Source organism: Nelumbo nucifera, chromosome 8 (genome assembly GCF_055504915.1).
Source record: "Nelumbo nucifera cultivar China Antique chromosome 8, China Antique-T2T, whole genome shotgun sequence".
Taxonomy (NCBI): Eukaryota; Viridiplantae; Streptophyta; class Magnoliopsida; order Proteales; family Nelumbonaceae; genus Nelumbo; species Nelumbo nucifera.
The window spans coordinates 46194062-46216812 of NC_142656.1; the positions used below are offsets into that span (position 1 = coordinate 46194062).

General features: G+C 39.3%; 1 protein-coding gene across 6 annotated transcripts in view; it reads left to right on the plus strand.

The window, feature by feature from the left end:
- Positions 1 to 482: 482 nt before the first annotated feature.
- LOC104609067 (mediator of RNA polymerase II transcription subunit) overlaps positions 483 to 22751 on the plus strand; it is a 45956-nt gene continuing 23687 nt past the window's right edge. For 2 of the 6 annotated variants that reach the window (XM_088893006.1, XM_010275270.3), the window contains exons 1-5: positions 516 to 838; positions 934 to 1409; positions 1532 to 1566; positions 5277 to 5438; positions 8269 to 8326. In XM_088893006.1, the coding sequence (XP_088749132.1) occupies positions 5362 to 5438; positions 8269 to 8326 (135 nt within the window). In that variant the 5' untranslated portion in view covers positions 516 to 838; positions 934 to 1409; positions 1532 to 1566; positions 5277 to 5361. Of the gene's footprint in view, positions 839 to 933; positions 1410 to 1531; positions 1567 to 5276; positions 5439 to 8268; positions 8327 to 22751 lie in introns of all 6 variants that reach the window. The other 4 variants (XM_088893009.1, XM_010275274.3, XM_010275271.3 and 1 more) reach the window with 3 other exon arrangements.

Here is a 22751-nt window from a genome sequence, read left to right on the forward strand (position 1 = left end):
TTGTTGCATTTCGAAAGTTCAGGTACTAGATTGTTGCGTTTTAAAGCAACGCTTTAAAAAATGACTTGGAAATGGAACCGTTCTGGTCACTGGTTTTTGGGTCAACGGTTCAATTGTCCGGTTCGAATGAATGGCCCATTATGACAGCAAAATTAAAAAATTAAAAAAATAAAAAATGGTCAAAAACCGTTGAACGAGTCGACGGTTTGACCATCCAAGTCAACAGTTTATTGACTTTTTCAACGATTTTTGACCAGATTCCGGATTTTAGGTAAAACGAAACCGGTTGTCTGGACGGTTCCCGGGCCGAACGGTCCGACCGTCCGGGTCAACGGCGGTTCGAAAGCGTTGTTTTAAAGTTTGAGTAGTAAATTGGCATTCGACCTAAATTACATGTATCTATCGAAAATTCCCTTTAAATAACGAACATGTGTGCCGAAGGTACGCGTGAGAGAAGGGGTAGTATAGTCTTTTTCTACTCTCCATAAACCCGTCGACCGTCGTCTTCCTCCTTTGATCTCTTCTCTCTGTGCGTTGAAACGCACCGCTCCGCTCTCCTCCTCGACCCTTCAACAGGGTATCTGAGAACAGGATTGAATCGAGAGTGAGTTTTCCATTGTTTTTTCCTTTTTATTTTCTCTCATTATTGGTTTGCACTACTTCGACCAACCGAGATCCCTAAAACATTTGATTTAAAACCTTGTTTTATGCTCTCATCTCGCCGTCCTCTACCCTGCATTTAAACTTCGTGTACTTTGCTTTTGTGCTCCAATCCCACCATCTTTTCCCACAGGGTTCGGTGGTCGTAACCACTGAGAAACGTCTGAGATTGCCGGTTGTAAGTATTTGTCCTAGTTTTTTTTTTTTTGATATTTTTATGTTTTAATATAATCCGTTCCTCATTTATTTTAGATAAGATCTGCATTTTTTCAGGGTGCTTTCAACGAACTAGCGCTACTATTTGAGGTCTGCATTTGACCTGTTGCCACTGATGAACCAACGTTCTAAAATTAGAGGAAGCTAGTATGAGATACTTCTCGAAGTTCTAAAAATGGCAAAAGAAATTTACATTTTTGTCCGCGAGTTGAGGATACAATCTTTATTTTTATCACTGTTTTCTTAGATTCAGTTTGGCAAATCTTTTTGAAAGATTAGTGGGCTTTTAGAAGCCCGGTAGATCAAAAACTGTCTTTTTTTTTTTTGTTTTAGACCAAAAGATAAGACCCCTAAAAGACCTAAAAGTCCAAAATGGTCTTTATTTGAAAAGCTACAACCGAAACTTTTGGTCTATTCGGGCTTTTCACCTACATCTGGCAAAAATTCGAACTCAACGAAACATCCTTTGTTCTCCACTTTCGAAAGTGACTGAGAGGAACTTTGCCCCAAGCGACTGAGAAGCATCGACTCAGGTAGTTCTTCTCCTTTTAATTCCTTCAATCTTCTATTTTTTTTTTCATCGTTCCATGAATTTCCCCTTCTTCTTCTTCTTCTTCTTCTTCCATCAAGTAGTAATAGACATCTTTTCTTGTAGGAGGCTAATTACCAGCTGTTCTTCACCGTGTTCAGGTATAATCAACTGCCATTGCTCTTTTTTTTTTTCGGATTCCATTGACAAATTAGGCCCCAGGTTAGGGCTTGCCATTGCTCTTCTTCCAACACGCTTTGTTGGTGGATTTTTGCATTGCACATGTCCCATATGCGTCTAAACAGAATGAGGAATTTTGCAATATAAACCTGTTTGATGTTAGGTGACTTGCCCTGCACGTTAATGTTAAAATTGTAATTTAAGGTGGTTGTGGAGAGTTAAGGAATTGATTTCCATTAATCTTATTCAGACTCCAAGAAATGGACCTTTTAGGGAGGTTATAGTCAGTATTGATGATACTGTAGTTGGGGTTGTCTGGCCTTCTACTGTGATATACACTGGAGGGATCAATCCTCTGCTATGGAGACCCATCTCTGGAATTGGTTCTTTTGATATCTCTTCATATGATATTGATATTACTCCTTTCCTAGGAAAAGTTTTGGATGGAAGGCATCATCAGTTGGGGTTTAGTGTAACAAATGCTCTTAGTGTGAGGTACATAGATGCAAATTTGCACGTATGGTTGGATAAACAAAGTGCTAGAACTAAAGGAAAGTTGATTAAATATGATGTCCAACCTCATATGATATTGATATTACTCCTTTCCTAGGAAAAGTTTTGGATGGAAGGCATCATCAGTTGGGGTTTAGTGTAACAAATGCTCTTAGTGTGAGGTACATAGATGCAAATTTGCACGTATGGTTGGATAAACAAAGTGCTAGAACTAAAGGAAAGTTGATTAAATATGATGTCCAACCTCTAGTGATCACCTTAGTTTCGGACTTCTATGGTTCAAATGGAGATTTTCTTACTACAGCAAGTAGGTTTTTTCTTTTGGCTGGATGGGTGAAGTCTTCTCATGGAAACATGGGAATGAGCAGGTTGTGAATCAAACAACAAATGTTAATGCCAATGTTTATTCTAGGCTCCCTTCTCATTTAGATTTTATTGCTTTATCTAGAAGGTTTCCCCTTTATTTGTACACTAACTTTGTGGATCAAGGAAATGGCACCTCGACTTCAATTTCAAACCTGCCCTTAGGATTCAACCAGCAGTTGTTTTCACATGGCCAATTTGGTTTCTCAAGGGGAAATCTCATGAATCTGTAGGCTGCACAGGGTTCTATGATTGTAATGGGGAGTTTGGTAACCGGTAGTCTGGGAAGCACTTAGCAAGTATTTACATATGATGGTAAAGATGGATGCTACTCTCAATGAGGAGAATGGAATTGCAAGAGTTTCTGCACATACAAATGGCAGTCCATGCATGTGTCGTCATTTACATTTATATGGAATATAAGGTTACGTTTGATTGCAGTATAAACTTCATTCACCATGGTCTAGATTCATGGAAGCGTAAAAGGGATGAGTGTAAATTTTGGTTTACTTTTGCTTCATGTATAGGCTTCCCTATCATTTCCTGCCCTTTCTTTCAAACTAAACACAGCCTATGAAAGAGAATGGAGATAGGAGCTGGGTTATGTGTTTAGAGTAAGTAGGATGCAGGATGATCTTCACTTTTATTTATCAAAAAAAAAAAGATGATCTTCACTCTATATGAGAAATAGAGAAAGAACTGAGGTAGCGGGAAGTTGGTGCAAATTTTGCATCAGTTTTTGGGATGTAAAATTTACAGTCATTGAATGTAAAAAAGACAAAAAGTATAAATTTTGTATCAAGTAAAAATGAAAATCATAATTATAAACAAACAAAAACAAAACTGAACCAAGTATGACTTTTGCTCCAAAGATTTGCACTGCAACAAAAAAATGACAAAACAAAGGGTTTGTTTGGACCCCTCTCTGAGTGTTGTAGCTTGACTGTAGATTCTGTTATTTGGACCCCTCTCTTTAGAAGGAATCTCTTTGACTGGGAGCTTGAAGAGATAGTGAATATGTTGACTCTTCTCCAGAATCAAAAGGTTGACATTCTTTCAGAAGACAAGTGGTGCTGGAAGTGGAATCCGGATGGTGTTTTCTCTGTCAATTCATTGGCTTCTAAGCTTTGCAGAATGGGTGTCACTGATTTCCCATGTTCTCAGGTGTGGAATCCTATTAGTCCATCTAAATCCAACTTTCTGATTTGGACCATGGCTCTTGATAAATGTCTTTCTAGAGCTAACCTTGTGAGATGGGGCATTCAAATATTGGATCTATCTTGTGGTTTTTGTGGGAGTATTCCTGAATCAACAGACCATCTGTGCATTCACTGCCCATTTTCCATGTTCTCAGGTGTGGAATCCTATTAGTCCATCTAAATCCAACTTTCTGATTTGGACCATGGCTCTTGATAAATGTCTTTCTAGAGCTAACCTTGTGAGATGGGGCATTCAAATATTGGATCTATCTTGTGGTCTTTGTGGGAGTATTCCTGAATCAACAGACCATCTGTGCATTCACTGTCCATTTTCTTCTCAGTTGTGGGACTATTTTCTCAGAGCCATGAACATCAGCTGGACTATGCCAAGATCGGTAAAAGAGCTCCTCTGTTGCTGGAATATCGAAGGTCTAAGCAAGAAAAGGAAATTAGTGTGGAGGACTATTCCTAGTGTTGTCTTGTGGTCCATTTGGGCTGAGAGGAACAATATGTTTTTTCTGCAATAAGGTTAAGAGTCTAGAAGACTTAATTCAGAAAGCTGTGGGCAAGTTAATCTCTTGGGCGTCAGTTTCTGAGGAGTTTAGAAACTTGAATTTGTCTGTTGTATTTCGTTCTAACTCCCGGCGGAGTATATAATTGCTGTGTTTTTCAGTTTGCCTTTCTGGGTCTGATCACAGCTTGTATGCGTTGCTTTGAATAAATATTACTTTACCTTTTCCAAAAAAGGGTTTGTTTGGAAATTGCTATCAGAAAAAAAACATTAATATACTAAAATAAAGTTCAGTATTTAAGGTATTGGGTTTAAGTTTGTCTAATTTTTTCAATTCTGTAAGATTTGGTTTCGTAAATTCAACTTGGTTAGCTATAGTTGAACATTAGGAGATGGAGTACAGTGGAAAGGTAGATAAAGTGAGAAGATCATAGCATGCGTGAACTGAACTAAGGTTAATGGGCCTTGAAAACTCAACGAAAGTGACTGGTGAGCTAAAAGTAGGGAACTCAATCTCTATGAAATTGGTCCGATTATGTTCTCTTAAAAAGGTGGACTTATTCCATTGAGGGTTGGAGTAAAGTAGTTGGTGGGAAGCTCAAATCTCATACTATTGACCAAGACAAGTTTTTCACAAGACAAGACAAGCTCAAATCCCACTCGGAGGAATTTACTTGCATCAGATTTACATGATCAAGAGAAGCAAGTTTAGATATATCAACCTGGTTGATTATTGGTTGCTCCATTTGAAATGCTATAGTGAAGCTTTGCCAATCAAAATAAATGTTACAGTTGAGATTTTGTACATCTTTATTACTATTTTCTAGTTACTTTTCAAGGATATCTAAGTTTATATTTAGTATTGATTTCAGACTAGATTGAAAGATACCTACTTTCCTCTTGTATTGGGGTCTCTTCCCCCTCCTCTCTTTTTAAATAGATTTATTCTTATTTATAAAAAAAAATCTTTTTTTTAGATTAGATTGTATTCATTTCCTACAAAAAAAGTCAATGCCACTTTTCTTAATTAAATAATTGCCCAAAATATTGAACTTCCACTGAAGGTGTTGTGAGGAGTGAAATTTAAGACTGGTATTTTTTGCAGAATGGCCACTCTCAGACCTGAACCTATGTTCTAAACTTCTAAGGTTTGTAACCCTTAGGTTTTACCCTTGCACCAGAAATGGTCCATGGTTCTAGATTGTTGTCTACACATGAAAGGGACAAATACAGGCACAGAACTGCTGATATGTGTTGGGCTTCTACGGTAAGACAAGATGTGTATTTGTCTTTTTGATAAATTCCAGACTTGTGTTAAATAATTGTTTTACAAGAAAGATAGAGGCCTTCATCATGGGACAGTAATACTGTTTTCAGAGAACATATACTGAACCTTTCGTCCTATGTTGTTACATTGTTGTATGCATATTATGTGTGTAGACAAGAACTCTCACCATTATTTAGCTTGTGGTTCAAGGAGCTTATGAACCTGGGAATTCTGGATATTGTGAAAAAATATATGGTGAAAAAGCTATTTGCTACTTTAAGTTATTTTCTCATTGGTTCCTTTTTCATTTGATACATATATCAAATTTAAAATATTGCATTACAAAATGCAATGCAAGAGTTGTAATGTTTTTGCTAGTTAGTACACAATAGTAAAAACGTAAAAGATACACAAGTCAAAATAAAAGGCAAGGGACCTCAAAATGAACAAAATGCTATTGCTAATCTTTGATCATTGCAGGACTGAAAATTCATGCTCCTCATTAAAGGTTGCTTCCCCTTTAAAATTTTATTTTATTGATTTCCTTTTGTTGACCCTTAACTTCTAGTTATTAACTAGTTATTGCTTTTCTTATTCTAGTCGTTAACTAGTTATTAGTTATTTCTAAAACTTTTTTAAATAGTTTTCTTCCGTATGATCTTTTATGAACATTGATTTTGTTTTATATAAGTTAATGCATAAATGGAGCTCGTAGATGATAACCGCATATGTCAATGTGTAAATATGTTATTTTGTATAGGGAAATGCATGAATGGGACCCATTTTAATATTTTATCTAAGTAAATGTGTAAGTGGGAACCACAAGTAATATTTGCATGTTTGAATGTGTCACTAGTGACTAGGTCCCACGCATAAACATTTAACATGCATGTAAGAGGAACTGATAAGTATGTTTGCCAAACGGTCTTTCGATCTTTCTAGCTTTTGAAAGATCTTTAAAAAAATTGCAACCAAACAGACTTTGGTCTTTGAAGATCTACCTGTGAAAGATCGTCAGTCTTTTGAGATCTTGAGCTTTTGGAAGATCTTCCTAAAAAGACTTGCCAAACACCTTAGTATATATATGTAGAACCTCCATAATCCAAGTCAATTTGATGATTGTGTTTTCCAACTAAATTAGAGCAATTGTCCATTGTAGTATTAGGGCCTTCAGACTTTACAAACAAGGCCAGCTACAGTTTGGATCTGTATTCAAGATTTCAAATAATTTTTCTAATAATATAATAGGATGCACCTAAATGTTCTTTGGAAATTGAATGGACAGGAATGTTTCCTGCATTTGAAGCCTTGAACTTGTCGCTAAAAATTCCACCATGGCACAAATTCATCCTTTTAGGGTATTTACTGGGTTGTGTTTATGTGACATAAAAGGAAACAAAGCAGCAAAAGACCTTGTACACCACTTAATATTGCCCCCAATCCCATTCAACACCAGAAATCTCAGTGAACATCCTTTTTAAAAAATGCAAATTGCGGTAGAGCATCTTGATGGAAAGGTGACTCCCCTTGCAATCTGAAGCCACAAGTTTAACAAGTAAAAAAATTTATTTTGTTTGAATTTCCTATCCTATGTTATCTCTACAAGTTAAGTGATCTGATTTGTTGTTATCAAAAGGACAAAGAACTCTATAATTTTGAAGGTTCAATCATCTAAGTTTACCACGGGGAATTGTAATTGTTTCACACTTTTTTTGATTGTTGATGTATTTTTTCATGAATATATTGTAAAATGTTTTTGAACTTTGGATTGTGGTTGTGAGTTTTTTTCTTTGACCCAATATATGTTTGTTTATGCTACTTATTTTGAATATAGTAAAATTTTAGAGAAATAATCCTGGTGGAACTTGAAGCTACAACTTTTGGTGGTTGGACCATTAGTGTACCAAATAGGTTATACAGAATTACATTTTGCTCCATTTCTTCATTGCTTATGGAATATAAAAAAAATATTACTTTTGAGGCCTACAGCTCCATGTTCCAAGTGCCTCACCTCCACCTTTATCCTTTTAAAACCTTGGTTTCCATTGGGGGAAATCTTTTTCAAGATATTAGTCCACATTCCATTATTGTAGAAGATGATTTTGAGGTGCCTGAATCAGTAATTTTCCCTGAATAAATATAGGTCGAAGTTAAAGGTGTATGCCTTTGAGATTTGGGGCTTAGAAGAGGGCCAAGAGACTTTGGATATAGTCAAGTTGCCGAACTTGCTGACTTCTCTTTCCCTCTCTCTCTAAAACTCCTATCTATCTCTACTAGGAATGATCATGGGCTGGCCCAGGCTGGGTTTTAACAATTTGTTAACAGTCTTTAGAGCTGCCTGGGCCCACCTGGCTCCCATCCCGGGTCTGATAATCTTAATTCATACCCAGGCCAGGCATCTGGGCTACTCCACCTTTTTGACAAAGTGCCTCACTGGAATAATTAATACTTGATTAGAGGAATTGGTTTTCAGATTGTCTTTTAACTAGATACTATTGGTAGTTTATGGGATACTTTCAACTTTGAATTGGGTTGTATAGGCTCAGGCAGTCTCTGTCAAATTTACTCAGTTAATCAATGTTTGGTTTGAGGATTGGATTTTCTGTAAATTGGAAATTCCCTTTTAGTTAAGCTTTTTTTCACTTGGATTTCATCTATCCAGACCTCTCACTTTATGTAGTTAGACTTTTGAATGATTGTTTTCTGACCCCACTCATAATTCTATTTTTTGCAATGCCTTTCTTTGTTTATTATTATCTGAGATGGTTTATTTATTTTTGTTTTTATTCCTACTTGGATTATTTTTTGACCAAGTATACTAAATTGGTAGGGATGAGCCAAAACTGAGGGCCATGGAGTGCGTGGTCCAGGGAATTATAGAGACACAGGTATGCATGCCCTTAATGTTCCCTCATCTCTCTCTCTCTCTCTCTTTTCTATTTTTTTCTGTTTTTTTTTTCCGTTTTGCTTTCCACATCATGTATTTGTGTCTATGCAGAGTTTTAATGATCTTGAAAATGTTCTTATTGAACTCATTACCTTCTAATACTTGTGATGTTGGTAATAAATAAATGTTACAGGAAAATAAAAGTAAATGTGTACATTTTAAGTTACTAATATTTTTGTATTGATGGGCTGAGAGGGTGAGAGGGTGAGAGGGAGAGGAACTGTGTTGTCATCTGGTGCCATTGTCTGAGTTGGTGAGAGGGTGAAGCAAAGAGAAGGTTGCTGAGAGGGTGAGAGGGGGAGAGGGGGAGGAGCTGAGATGGGAGAATTTGAGGAGGTAGGCCGTTGGAAAACAGTTTTGAAGATTGAATCTAAGGAACTCCTATTTGAGGAACAGAGATTAAATGGTCAACTGAGCTTGAAGATCAGGGAAGCAAAGAGAGGGATGGTGCTGTTAGAAGGACTGGGGGTAATTGAAGGGCTCAAGGAGTTTGTGGAAGGTGCAAGTAACAAAGGCAAGCAAAATAGTTGGAAAGAGCTTTTCTCAGAATCTGGAAGAAGGGTTGTTGTAGAGTGTAAGAGAAACCTTAAAGGTTATTTTATCTCCTTGACAGAATTTTTTGGCAAGGGTAGAAAGCAGATGATCTGCTTTCCAGAAGGAAGGAAGAGTCAGGGCTGGAAGGCAGTTCTTGACGCCTTATGTGAACTGCTGAAACGCGTGAGTGTAAAAAGAGAAGCAATAGTAAAAAGGAAGATGAGCAGGTCTAGTAGTATGGTGAACAAGACTAAGCAAGATACTCCTTTAGTGTTAGCTGGGGCAGGTAATTACAGAATGGGAGTAAACATACAGAGAAGGGATTGGGAAAGTAAATTGATAGTTGAAGCTTCAGCTCCCATTCTTGACTGGAGGAAAGTTGCAGATCTGTTAACAGCAAGGTTAAAGTTGAAGAGCACATTTATTTTAACATCCTTTGAGAAGAACAAGACTTTGCTGGATTTGCTTGAGAACAGAGTAGAAGTTGAGGCTTTAAACATCCAAGCTAAGCTTGGAAATTTCACAGTATCAAGATGGTGTCAGGGTTCAAACTCCAAAGATTTCTCTGTTGAAGATGGAGTGGTGGTGCGTCTGCTAGGTCTTCCCTTTCATTTGTGGAAGTAAGAAACTGCTGAAGCCATTGCTTTGATGTGTGGAGGATCACTAGGAGGGGCCTTTTGGGGAGACCTTTGTTCAACTTCCATTTTATTGAATGGAGTAAAACCTGAGGAGATACCTCGGAAGATAGAGGTGCTAGTCGAGAGGCAGTGCTACTCAGTGTGGCTGGCTTCATCCACTGAATCGATGCTCTGGAAAGAGGCTCGTATGGAGGGAGATGAGAAGGTTGAAGAAGAAGAGCTGCGTGGCAAGAAAGGGTTGGAGGATTCAAACAAGAAAAGCACTTTCACTAAAATGGAAAAACATTTGCTGGAGAAACAAAAGGGTAGTAGGCAGGGGGTGGGATTTTCGCATGTGGAAGAAGTGAGCAGTCTGGAAGGTGGCAGGTCCTTTGGACAGGTTGTAACTGGCGCCAAGACTGTTCTGAACAGGGAAAAGGGGTTGGGCCAAGGAAGATTTGAACTTAAACCTGTTAGAACCAAACCGGGGTCGGGGCTGGATGCGCGTGACCTTCTTAAAAGTCACGTGAGCTCGCGGGTGCTTACAAATGGGCCAAAGCAAAAGCCCATGTGGGCTGCAAAGGGTATTCTTAAAGGCCCAAACAGGCCAGCGGGCCCGACCCAGATTGTTTTTAAGGTGCGTGAGCCACTAAAGAAACACGTGACTGGGGTTTCGACTATGATAGACTTCGGTTTCGGTCTATCATCGTCCCTAGCCGCGAGCCAAAAGGGGGAATGCGCGCAGCGTCGGAAACCAGGAAAGAAGAGGGCGTTACAGTGGGTCTCCCGACGCAGCTTGAAGGAGCTTAGCCCCGTGCGAGGCTTCTCAGAGAGGCCGGAGCTAAGTTTCACTAGGGGAAGAACTGAAGAGAAGAAAGAGAAGTTTGAAGGGTGGGTGCAGTGCGGTGAAGACGATGGTGAACCGAAGGACCTTTCTGTCGATGGCTCTAGCGTGGGTAGTGTAAACGATGAAGGCAGCTGTGCTGGAGGTGATATGGAAGGGTGGAATATTGCAAGATTATTCCAGGGTGAAGACTGCAATCGGATTATCTCATTCCCAAGACCACAGAGTGCGCAAGGTTTATCAGAAGGGGAAAATCGGGAGAACCGGAAGCAGAGCAGGAATATGCTATTTAGGGGTGACCCAGGGGTAGAGTGGAAAGATCACCAGGTTGACCAAAGGACAGAAGTACTTCCCAACCAACTCAGGAAGATAATTATTTACCAACCTTCGGAACAAGAGAAGGAGGCCGGGAGCAGTCCTATTCTAGCTTGTCCTTCAGTCCCAGGTAACCATGTGATTTCGGTTTGTGCTACTAATGTGTCTCCTGTGTCTTTGGTTCCAGATTCCGTTCCTGTACCATGTCCTGTAGCCCATGAATATGCAGCCGAGCTAGTAGGCGGGCTCTTTGAGGAGGGGGAGAGGGGAAGGAAGGATTGTGGGAAGGTGTGGGAAGAAAGGTATAGAAGTGGACAAGTGTGGGAAATCATTGAAAGAGTGTTTAAGGATGTGGAAGGGCAGCTGATATGGAGGAGGGAAGAGAGGACGGGTTAATGGAGAGGAGGGACAGGAATGAGGGTAGAGATGGAGAGGTTTACGGGGAGAAAGCAAGGAAGGAGGGAGGTAACAGTAAGGGGAGGAAGGTTGGAGAGGAAAGAACTGAGGTGGGAATAGAGGAGAGGAAGGAAAGGCAGGTGGACAGAGTTGAAGGGGATTCTGTAGGAAGGGAAGGGGTGGTGGAATCGGTGGGAGAAGACATGTTAGCAGAATTTGTAGGGAAGTTGGGCTGTAGGCTGGAGGATTTGAACGAGTTGAAAGAAAGTTTACAGAAGAGGAAGATGCAGATCATAACAAAGAAGAGGAGGTTGAGTGAAGTAGAGAGACTAAAGAGAGATGTAGAAGGAGACAAGAAGCTCGAGGTAAAAGGAGATAGAAGGAAAAGGGGAAAGTAGCGGGTAGGTGGCAAGGGGTTTGTAAAAAGAAGCGGAATGAAGATCCTTAGTTGGAATGTGAGGGGAATTGGGAGTGTGAAGAAGAGAGCAACAATAAAAGAGGTAATAAGACGGTATGACCCAGACATTGTGCTGTTGCAAGAGTCTAAGAGAATGGAGTTTAGTGACAAATGGGCAAGGAGTGTATGGAAAGCCAGGGGGATTAGCTGGGTGGCGGCTCCATCGTGGGGTGCTTCCAGGGGGATTGTAACAATGTGGAAGAGGGATGTGGTTGAAGGGATGGAGGAGTTGATCGGAAAGTACTCGGTTTCCATGAAGTTTAAGCAGCAAGAGGATGATTATATGTGGGTGCTCACAAATGTTTACGGACCGAATGATTACAGAGAGAGAAAGGAGCTGTGGGAGGAACTGGCTGATGTTAGAGGGTTGTGGGATGGGCCTTGGTGCATGGCTGGGGACTTCAATGTGATAAGGTTCTCGGAAGAGTCCAATAAGATTAACCAGAGGGTGACAAAAAGCATGAGGAAGTTTAACAGTTTTGTGGATGCCTTTGAGCTTAAAGAGATTCCCCTAGCGCATAAGGCATTTACATGGTCAAATCTCCAGTCTAGACCCATTTGCTCTAAGCTGGATAGATTCCTGTTCTCTTTGGATTGGGAAGAACATTGGGGAACCTTGGATGCTAGAGCTCTCCTAAGGGTGACCTCGGATCATTGGCCCATAGTGTTATGCAAGGAGGAAAGAAGGTGTGGAGGTCTCACCCCCTTTAGATTTGAAAATATGTGGTTATTGCATCCAGGGTTTACTAACAAAGTGAGGGAGTGGTGGCATGAGTGTAACCCGTCGGTGGAGTGGGAGGGGATAAAATTCCATAAGAAACTATAATTCTTGAAAGCAAGAATTAAGGAGTGGAACTTGATGGAGTTCGGGAGGACAGAAGAAAGAAAGGGAGACTTGATGAAGAAGATTGAAAGCCTTGACTTTAAAGAGGAAAGGGGAGAATTTGGAAAGGAAGACAATGACCTCAGGAGAGAATTGAGAAGATAGTTAGAGGATTGCCTGCACAAGGAGGAAGTTAGCTGGAGGCAAAAATCTCGGTGTAAATGGTTGCAAGAGGGAGATAGAAACACTAGGTATTTCCACTCTCTAGCAGATGGCAGGAGAAGGAAGAACTTTATCTCCAAATTGGTAGTAGATGGAGTTGAGTTAGTACAGCAAGAGGAGATTGCTAGGGCCTGTGTGGAGCATTTCAAATCTATTCTAAGAAGGCCTGTGAGTAGAAGGGTGTGGGTAGAAGGTTTGGATTGGCCAGATGTAGGGGTGGAGAACAGGAGAAGGATGGAAAGAAGTTTTAATATAGAAGAGATCAAGGAGGCTGTGTTTTCTATGGATAGAACAAAAGCCCCAGGGCCGGATGGGTTTACAATGGCTTTTTATCAAGATTGTTGGGATATTTTGAAAGATGATCTCTTGCGGGTGTTTGAGGAGTTTTTCATGAGAGGAATTGTCAATCCGGGTGTGAACTCTACATTTATAGCCTTAATTCCCAAAAAGAAAGATGCATCCCACCCGAAGGATTTTAGGCCAATAAGTTTGGTGAATAGCTTGTACAAGATCATTGCAAAAGTGTTGTCTTTGAGGCTGAAGAAGGTAATTCCGGATATCATTGTACACTATCAAGGAGCTTTTGTGAGTGGAAGACAAATTATAGACCAGATTTTAACTGCTAATGAGAGTGTGGAGAACTTTAAGAGGGATAAGAAGAAGGGAGTGGTCTGTAAGCTGGACTTGGAAAAGGCTTATGACTTGGTGGACTGGGAGTTCTTGAGGAAAGTTTTAACCAAATTCGGGTTTGGGGCTAGATGGTGTAAGTGTCATGGATTGTGTCTGGAATTGTCATTATTCAGTGCTAGTGAATGGGACAGTGGTAGATTTCTTTCCAGCCAGTAGGGGTATAAGACAAGGAGACCCCCTTTCTCCTTTCTTGTTCATTTTAATTGCGGAGGTTTTGGGGAAATTGATTCACAGAGCAGATTCTAGGGGGCTCATTAGAGGCTGGAGGGTTGGGAGGATGGAACCCCCCCTCACACATTTATAGTTTGCTGATGACACGATTCTGTTTTGTGAAGGTGGTAATGTGAGGTTTATCAGGAATTTAAAGTCGGTGATACAACTGTTTGAGCAACTGTCCAACTTGAAGGTTAACCTTGGGAAAAGCTGTGTAGTGGGGGTGAATTTGGAGGAGGGAGAGATCAGGGAGAGTGCTGAAGTGCTGGGGTGTGAAGTCACGGGGTGGCCTCTGAACTATTTAGGATTACCATTAGGTGATAATCCCAAGAGAGAGAGCTTCTGGAACCCGGTGATGGAAAGTTTGAAAAAAGATTGGTATCTTGGAAAAAGAATTACCTCTCTCTTGGCGGGAGAATTACATTAATTAAGGCCACACTTGCTAACTTACCCATCTTCTTCATGTCGGTGTTTAAAATCCCAGTGAAGATTGCTAACAGATTAGAGAAGTTAATGAGAGATTTCCTGTGGGAGCCGGGAGAAGAGAAGAGGGATCATAGAGTTAGCTGGGAAATAGTGTGCAGGAGTAAGTCGTGTGGTGGTTTGGGGCTTGGGAGTATTAGGAGAAGGAATATGACTCTGCTGGGGAAGTGGTTGTGGAGGTTTCCTATGGAGAAGGAGAAGCTATGGGCTAGAATAGTGGCAAGTATTCATGGGCTGGAGCACAACGGATGGGACGCTGGATTCAGAGCTAGGATCACAAGCAATTCTCCTTGGAAAGCCATTCATGACCTGCTACCAGTTTTCATTCCTAATATCAGGTATGACTTGAATTCCGGTAATTCCATAAAATTTTGGGAACAAACCTGGGTGGGGAGCGCCCCTCTAAAGGATCAGTTTCCGTCTTTGTACGCTCTTTCTGATTTGAAAAATGAGTCGATCTCGTCTTTCACCACCCCGTCCTCTTCCATTTCTGGGATTGGGTGGAACTTGGGTCTAAGAAGGGATTTGAGGGATTCAGACTTCGACTGTATCTCGAGCCTTCTTGCAATTCTTGATAACGCTGTCTTAGACCCCACTAGGGAGGATTCTAGAATTTGGACACCTAACCCCAATGGCATTTTCTCTTGTGCTTCTTTATTCAAAGTCTTAAATCAGTCCACCAGTCCTACCCTGTCCCCTTTTCCTATTGGTGAGGTTTGGTGCAGAGCTATACCTCCTAGGGTTGGTAGTTTTTGTTGGGAAGCCTTTTTGGAAAGAATCAACACTGGTGATCTACTCCAAAAGAAGAGACCCAATACTTGCTTGTCACCTCAGTGGTGTGTTCTGTGCAAAGCAGATGGGGAGACTGGTTTTCACCTAATGGTGTCGTGCCACTTCGCGAGGTCGTTGTGGGATTGGGCTTTCTCCTTGTTTGGATGCAGCTGGAATCCCCCATCAGACATGCAGGGCCTTTTCGCCCCCTCCTTCAGGTGGCGGTTAAAAAGGGGAAGGACAATGTGGAGAGGACTAAGGGCTGCAGTATGTTGGACACTGTGGGAAGAAAGGAACTCCAGGATATTCTCAGAAACTCAGAGAGGGACAGCAGATTTGAGGACTATCATACAGTTTAGGGCGGTACAGTGGCTGAAATCTCTGGAAATATTCACAGATTACACTGTGGATGACATGTTGAGGAAGTGGGGTGAAATTGCAAGTTGCGCGCAGACCAAGTCAGTAATGAGTGTGGCTTGGACCCCCCCACCTAGGGGATTCTTGAAATTAAACTTTGATGGATGCAGTAGGGGAAACCCGGGACAATCAGGGATCGGGGGTGTTTTTAGAGATGAAAATGGGGTCATCTCTGCTATGTTCTCAGGCCCAATTGGAGTGGGTGACTCCCTTAGAGCTGAGATATGTGCAGTTATGGAAGGAGCCCGGAAAGCTAAGGAATTGAACATCAAGAAACTTATAATTGAAGGGGATTCAGAGGTGGTGATAGGGTGGCTGACCAAAGAACAAAATGATCTTTGGAAGTATAACAATGAGAAGAGGAAATTCAAATGGCTGGTGCGGGAGATGGAAGTTAAGACATGTTGGATTAAGAGATCAGCTAATTCCCTAGTTGACGGTTTAGCAAAACAAGGGGCAGAAAGGGATTCCTTTTTTTGGGCTAAGTTGTAATGTTAGTGTCCTTGTATCTTTGTATTTTCTTCTTTCCTTTCTTGAAGTTCTTTGTGACTCTTGGAAGATAAGTGTGTTTGTCTTCCACTTGTAAATTTTCTACTGATGAATTAATGAAAGTGTTATTGATAAAAAAAAAAATATTTTTGTATTGATGGCCAAATTGGTGTAACAGAAATTGAATATATGTTGTCTGTTATTTTAACCAATAATAGAAAAGTTTGTATTATAATATAGACAGAAATATATAGTTGATAACTTGATTTCTATATTTCCAAAGAATCTTTCCTTTTTCAGCAGCCAATTTATCACTACCATAGAATCACTTTCAATGATTAATTTCTCCACTCTCATTTCCGTTGCCTTCTGCATTATACTACTGCCATTAATTCTGTTCTAAAGGAACCCCCTCCCAATTGCTCCTGAAAACATAGTGATTAATTTCTCCATTCTCATTTCCATTGCCTTCTGCACCTCATATACTACTGCCATTAATTTTGTTCTTAAGGAATCCCCTCTTTCCAATTGGTCCCAAAAACATAGCGACAACATTCCCATCCTCATCTCTAAAATATCCCTCTATGCCAGAAAATTCCGGATTCCCCATGCTGCTTCTACCAAAATTTAGCTTCAAAAAATCTTTATCCAGTGTTTCCTAATTTCTCACCATTTTTACTTTCTTTGAGGATGTACCTGCTAGGATACTACAACAACCCAGTTCATAATTATGTCATCAACCAAGAAAGGCTCAAAAATCTCCATGGTTTCACCCAATATGCCACTTTGACAATGATGCTTTCAATTACTGCTTCTCTACTCCTTTCTCTCTCTTCAAAAACTTCAGCATTCCTTTCCTCCCTTAAAGTCCAAACCACTGCAGCTCATGTACTTCTCCACATTATTCTTGCCCTTTTCTTTGGCCACCGAAGGTCATGGAAGCAGATAGGCTGGACACACTTGAGGGAAAGTTCCACCTCCACCCGAAGAGTATATGTTGTGCCTTGAGGTTATATTATATAATATTGCAGAAGAGAATCTTAGATGCAAGTTATATACACTTGAGCAGGGACTTTGGATTAGTAGTACTTCTTTTATGTGCTAACAATATTAAGTTAACTTAAAATAATGTTGTAACATCATGTACTATTGCTTATTGCCAATGAGAAGGAAAGTTCTTAACTATCCTGGTATGGGACCTCTACTCTTCTAGTCTGTTCTCTCCTGGAATTGCTAAAAGATGTTAGTATGCTATCTAGGTTGACAAGTATCCTATCTTGACACTTAAAAATGGGAGTGGAGTCTTTATCCAATTCATTTAAAATGCAATGTTTCATATATGGGTTGCATATTTGGGTAATGTAGGTTGACGGTTGACCGTTGACAACCTCAAAATGTGTTACCTTGGGTGTGGGGGCGAGTGTTTAAGGAACCGTTTAACAGCAGAAGTAGGTGAACTGAATGACTGGTTGCTTTGTGTTTTTAGTGAATAAGTTATTCAGGAGGTTGTGACCTACTTAGGCTGTGTTTGGCATGTTTTTAGAGAACTAATTCTGATGAATTTTGTGATCCTAGGAATTATTTTTAAGTTCGGATTGTGATTTTTTTGATCAATAACAATGAAATTTCATTAAAATAAAAAATGAGTACAAAAAATTACACAGTGCAACTTTAAGGAAAATTCCCATTTTTCGAAATTGAACAAAGTCCTTTTCAATGAAGAGTGGGAAAACCATTGGAGGGATTTGGTTGCTAGAGCCTTACGTAAAGTTACCTTTGACCATTGTCCTATTAAGTTAGGCCTGAAACTCTTAGGAAATGGACCTTGCCCCTTTAGATTCAAGAATATGTGTCTAACCCACCTTGATTTTGTGTAGGGTTGAGGAGTGGTGGAATGAAGAGTTAGAGGGGGGCGGGAGGCAGGGAGGTGGTAGGGAGTAAAGTTTCATAAAAGGCTTAGATCCAAAATAAAGGAGTGGAATAAAGATCACTTTGGGAAATTAGAGGAACATAAGGCTTCTTTATTGTCTTGGATTGAGGAGCTCGATAATAAAGAATCCTTGAGGAATATGGATGAACAAGAAAGAGAGTTGAGAAGACAATAAAGGAGTTGGAAGAGGTTCTTTTAAGAGAAGAGATTTTGTGGAGGCAAAAGTTAAGACATAAGTGGATAAGGGAAGGGGATGGGAATACAAAGTACTTTCATGCCTTGGCTAATGGGAGTAGGGGTGGATTCGAGCCGAATAGTATGAGGCTCGAGCTCAGCTCGAGACTATTCTACAAGGCTCAAGCTCGAGCTCGAGTAAAAAATTCATAAGCTTGAGCTCGGTTTGGCTCAATCTCGATTTTGAGAAAAAATATTTTATAAAAATAAAAAAAATATAAAAATATTTTTTATTTGATATTTTAAAAAATAAGAATTATAATAATTAATATTTATAGTATTTTTATTATATATATATATTCGAGCCGGTTTGCGAGCCTCACGAGCCGAGCTCTAATAGGCTCGAGCTCGGTTCGTTTCATAATCGAGCTAGTGAATTGGGCTCAAGCTCGAGCTCGAGCTCGGTTGAAACCGAGCCGAGCCGAGCTGAGCTCGAGCAGCTCGTGAAAAGCTTGGCTTCTGCCACCCCTAAATGGGAGGAAGAGAAGGAATTTTGTTTCAAAGTTATAATTTGATGGTAAAGAGGTTACTAATTAGGAAGAATTGAAGAAATATCTAGGATGTTTGTGGACCATTTCAAGTTTATACTAAGAAGACCTTTGGATAACAGGCCTAGGGTGGTGGAGGGAGTTGATTGGCCTAAGTTATGTGAGGAAAGTGTGAGCTGATTTGAAAGGGATTTTGAGGAAGAGGAGATTAGATAGGTGGTGTTATAATGGCTTCTTATCAGGATTGTTGGGATGTGGTGAAAGAAGACTTATTTGGGGTCTTTAGGGAGTTTGCAGATAGACATATAGTGAGTTTTGGAGTCATTGCCACCTTTCTAGCCCTTGTTCCTAAGAAGATATATGTGGGACACCCTAAAGATTTTAGGCCAATTAGTTTGGTGACGAGTATCTATAAACTTTTGGTTAAGGTTTTGTCTTTGAGGCTTAAAGTAGTGTTACCCCCATTGATAAGTCAAGCTCAAGGGGCATTTGTGTAGGGGAGACAAATAACTGATCAAATATTAATAGCTAATTAATGCGTGGGGGAAATGAAGAGGTCAAGCCAGCAAGGGGTTTGTAAATTGGATTTAGAGAAGGCTTATGACTTAGTGGATTGGAGTTTTCTGTTAGAGGTTCTTAGGAATTGTGGTTTTGTTGACAGGTGGTGTAAGGGGGTGAAAGGTTGCATTAGTTTCTGTCACTTTTTAGTTTTGGTAAATGGTGTGGTTATGGATTTCTTTCCAGCTTCTAGAGGATTAAGGCAAGGTGACCCCCTCGCTCCCTTTCTGTTTATTGTTGTAGCAGATGTTTTTCAATAGGTTACTCTCAAAGGCTAATAGGGAAGAGAAGAGATAATAAAAGGCTGGAGGATAGGTAGGAATAGAGTCCTAGTGACCCATCTCTAATATGCTGATGATATCATTATTTTTAGTGAGAGGGACGACTTAAGGAGAGTGAGGAATTTGAAAAAATTGATAAGTTACTTTGAAAGTGTTTCTAACCTGAAAATAAACCTCAATAAGAGCTGTGTGGTGGGAATAGGCTTGAGTGAAGGGGTAGAGTGCCTAAGTTGTATGGCTGATCATTCTTGGCCCATCCCAGCCCGTAAATTTCTGGGATTGGGCCTAGGTTTTTGTGTGCAAGACTGGCTCGTCCTGGGCCGCATCAAGCTCGGCAATTTTTGGGCCGGGCTTGGGCCCAACACTTAAAGCTTGGCCTAGGCCCGGTCCACAATATAATATAATATATTTTTAAAAGTATATTAAAACATTATATTATATATGTTATATATACAAGTATATTTTATTTTATACTAAATGTTTATTATTTTATATAAGATATAAAAATTTTAAGTTCTAACATATAAATAAATATTAATTAGTTACATGTCTGGACAGTCAAGCCAACTCAAGCATGTAAATTATCTTCCTAGGCAAGGTCTTCATTCTCAATGCCTAAGCAATGTGAGACTTAGATAAATACTCAATGGTAGCACTTTATTTGGTGTTGGTCCAAGTCCTACATTGCTCAAGAATGGGCATGTAGGCTTGCCTTCATCTATAAAAGGATAGGTAAGCCAAGTCAAACCAACTCTAAGAATTAAATGAGGCCCATGCCTTTTTTGTGCATAGGCCCAAAGCTTAGCCAAGCCCAATTTATCTTGGGCTTGTGCCATATTTTTTTTGCATATATTACATTTAATTTAATTTAATTTAAAATTTAAAATTTTAATAAATAGAATGTCATAGGCCTGGAAAGCCCAACTCGGGCCCAAGCTTGGTCTTGTAAACCAGGCCTAGGGTGTGTGTCGGGCTGGGCCTGGGCCTAGGTTAAAGCACTTATCATTAGTGCTAAACCCGACCTGACCATGATCACCCCTACTAACTTGTCATTGATGCTTCTTGGCCTTTGTCTTATCTAGGGCTCCCTCTAGGTGCTAATCCAAAGGAGAGCAACTTTTGGGCTTTAATCCTAAGTAAGTTTGAAAAGAAAAGATTAGCAACTTGGAAAAAGAGCTATATCTCTCTAGGAGGTAGAGTAACTTTGTTAAGAGCCACTCTAGCTAACTTGTCAGTTTATTTATCTCTCTGTGTTTAGGATCCCCTTTAGGGAGGCAAGGAAATTGGAGAAACTAATGAGGAATTTCCTGTGGGAGCTAGGGGAAGAGAAGAAGGATCACTTAATAAGGTGGGAAATAGTGTGCAGGAGCAAGGAAGAAGGTGGGTTGGGGATAGGAAGTTTGGTTATAAAGAATATGGCTTTGTTAGGTAAGTGGTTGTGGAGATGACCCTTGGAAAGCGGGAGATTGTGGCATGAGGTGATAGCTAGTATTCATGGCTGCATGGAAAATGGTCGGGATGCTAGTGTTTCTCACCGGGCTACCTTGGCCACTCCTTAGAAAGTGATTCACAATACCCTTCTTCAATTTCTTAACTTTGTCAACTATAATATTTGCTCAGGGGATTCTATTCATTTTTGGGAAGATGTCTATGTGGGAAATTTGACTCTCAAAGGCCTTTTCCCTTCTCTCTACTCTATTTTCTTATTTAAGCATAAGGTCATTTCCAATTCTCTTCCCTCCCCACTTTCTCCTCTGCCTTTTAAGTTGGAGTTTTGGCTTTTGTTGTGGTTTAAGAGATGTTGAAGTTGGTGATGTTTTGCAACTCCTTCTGGTTCTTGATAATGTCTGTTTAGATTCTTTAAAGTCAGATAAGAGGATTTGGTCCCCCCATCCAAGAGGTTCCTTGTGTCTCCTTTTCAAAGGGCCTTTGTTCTTTCTCCACTCAGTGGGTCTTTCTGGTTAAGGAGCTTTGGGCTAAATTTGTCCCTCCTAAAATTATTTTGTTTTGCTAGAAAGCATTTTATGGGAAAATCAATACTTCAAGCTGCTTGTAGAAGAAAAAACCTTTTATGTGCTTGTCCCCTAATTGGTGTATTCTTTGCAAAGCTAATGGTGAGGCTGCTTTCACTTGCTAATTTCCTACTCTTTTGTGGTTGGTATTGGGGATTGGATTTTTTCCTTGCTTGGATGTAGGTGAAACCTACTCATTGAAGTAAGTCTTACTTTTCGACCCATTGGATTTTGTGTGGATCACTAAAAGAGGGAGGATTTTGTGGAAATATATTAGAGCAGTTGCACTTTGGACAATTTGGGAAGAAAGGAATGCAAGAATTTTTCAAGAAAAGGAACGAAGTCTCCTCGAAGTCAAGGAGTGCATCTTAACAAGGGTAATTCATTGGTTGAGAATGTTGGATTCTTTCCACTTGTTTTCCTTTGATGACTTTTGGAGGAATTGGTCAGTAGTGGCAAATAGTTCCTCCAAGAAGGAAAGGGTTACTATAGTGTGGACCCTGCCATTGGAAGGTTGTGTAAAGTTGAATTGTGATGGATGTAGTCAAGGCAATCTTGGCCCATTAGTAGGAGGAGTTTTGAGAGAGAATGATAGCAATATCTTAGCCTTGTACTCAGGCCCAGTGGGAATAGGAGACTCAATTAGGGCGGAGTTGTTGGCAGCTTTACAAGGTATTCAGATTGCAAATGAACTTGGTGTTGAGAATCTTCAAATTGAAGGATACTCTAAGGTTGTTGTGGGTTGGTTAACAGATCTAAGATCAGTCATTTGGTGCTACCAAGGATTGAAGTATTGGTATTGGGTATCGTATTGGACAACTTGGATATGGATATGAATATAGATACACATTGGAAAACGTGTGGATATGGATGAAAAGTATGAAAACGCATGGATATGCTATGAAAATACGTATACATTCTATAAATACATTAATAAAACTAAATTGAAGATCAAATTAATCACAAATAGTATATAAATACATATGAAATGTATATTTATTGGTATATATGAAGAAATATATTACAATTAATATATCGGAATGCATAGATATCATATAGTTTTATTTATAATGCATCAATTGAGAGTCCAAGACACAAAACATATGCACCTATTGTATTTTAATTATTATATCAATTATTTTTTATTTTACTATTTTAATTTTTAACATTAACTAAAATCAACTAAATATTAAATTCTCAATTGCAAATTAAAATATTAATTAATAATTTATAAAAATATAATCTTAACTTAGAGTATATCAAATTTGTTAAATTTTAAAATATACATATCATGTACATATTCATAATTTTTAATTACAAAATTGATTATTCCATTATTAATATTTTTATTTATATAAATTTCTGAATTAAAAAATCATTTTTTTTGAAATAATTGTAGATTAACGGATTTGATAGATTCAATTTAATGTTACATTCTTGAATATTTTGTAAACAATATTTTTATTTTTTGTAAATAACAAATAAGTTGTTATCAATTATTAATGTAAATTAAAATATTAACTAATAATTTGTAAAAATATATAAAATTTTTAAGATACATATCATGTGCAAATTTATCAGTTAAATATTAA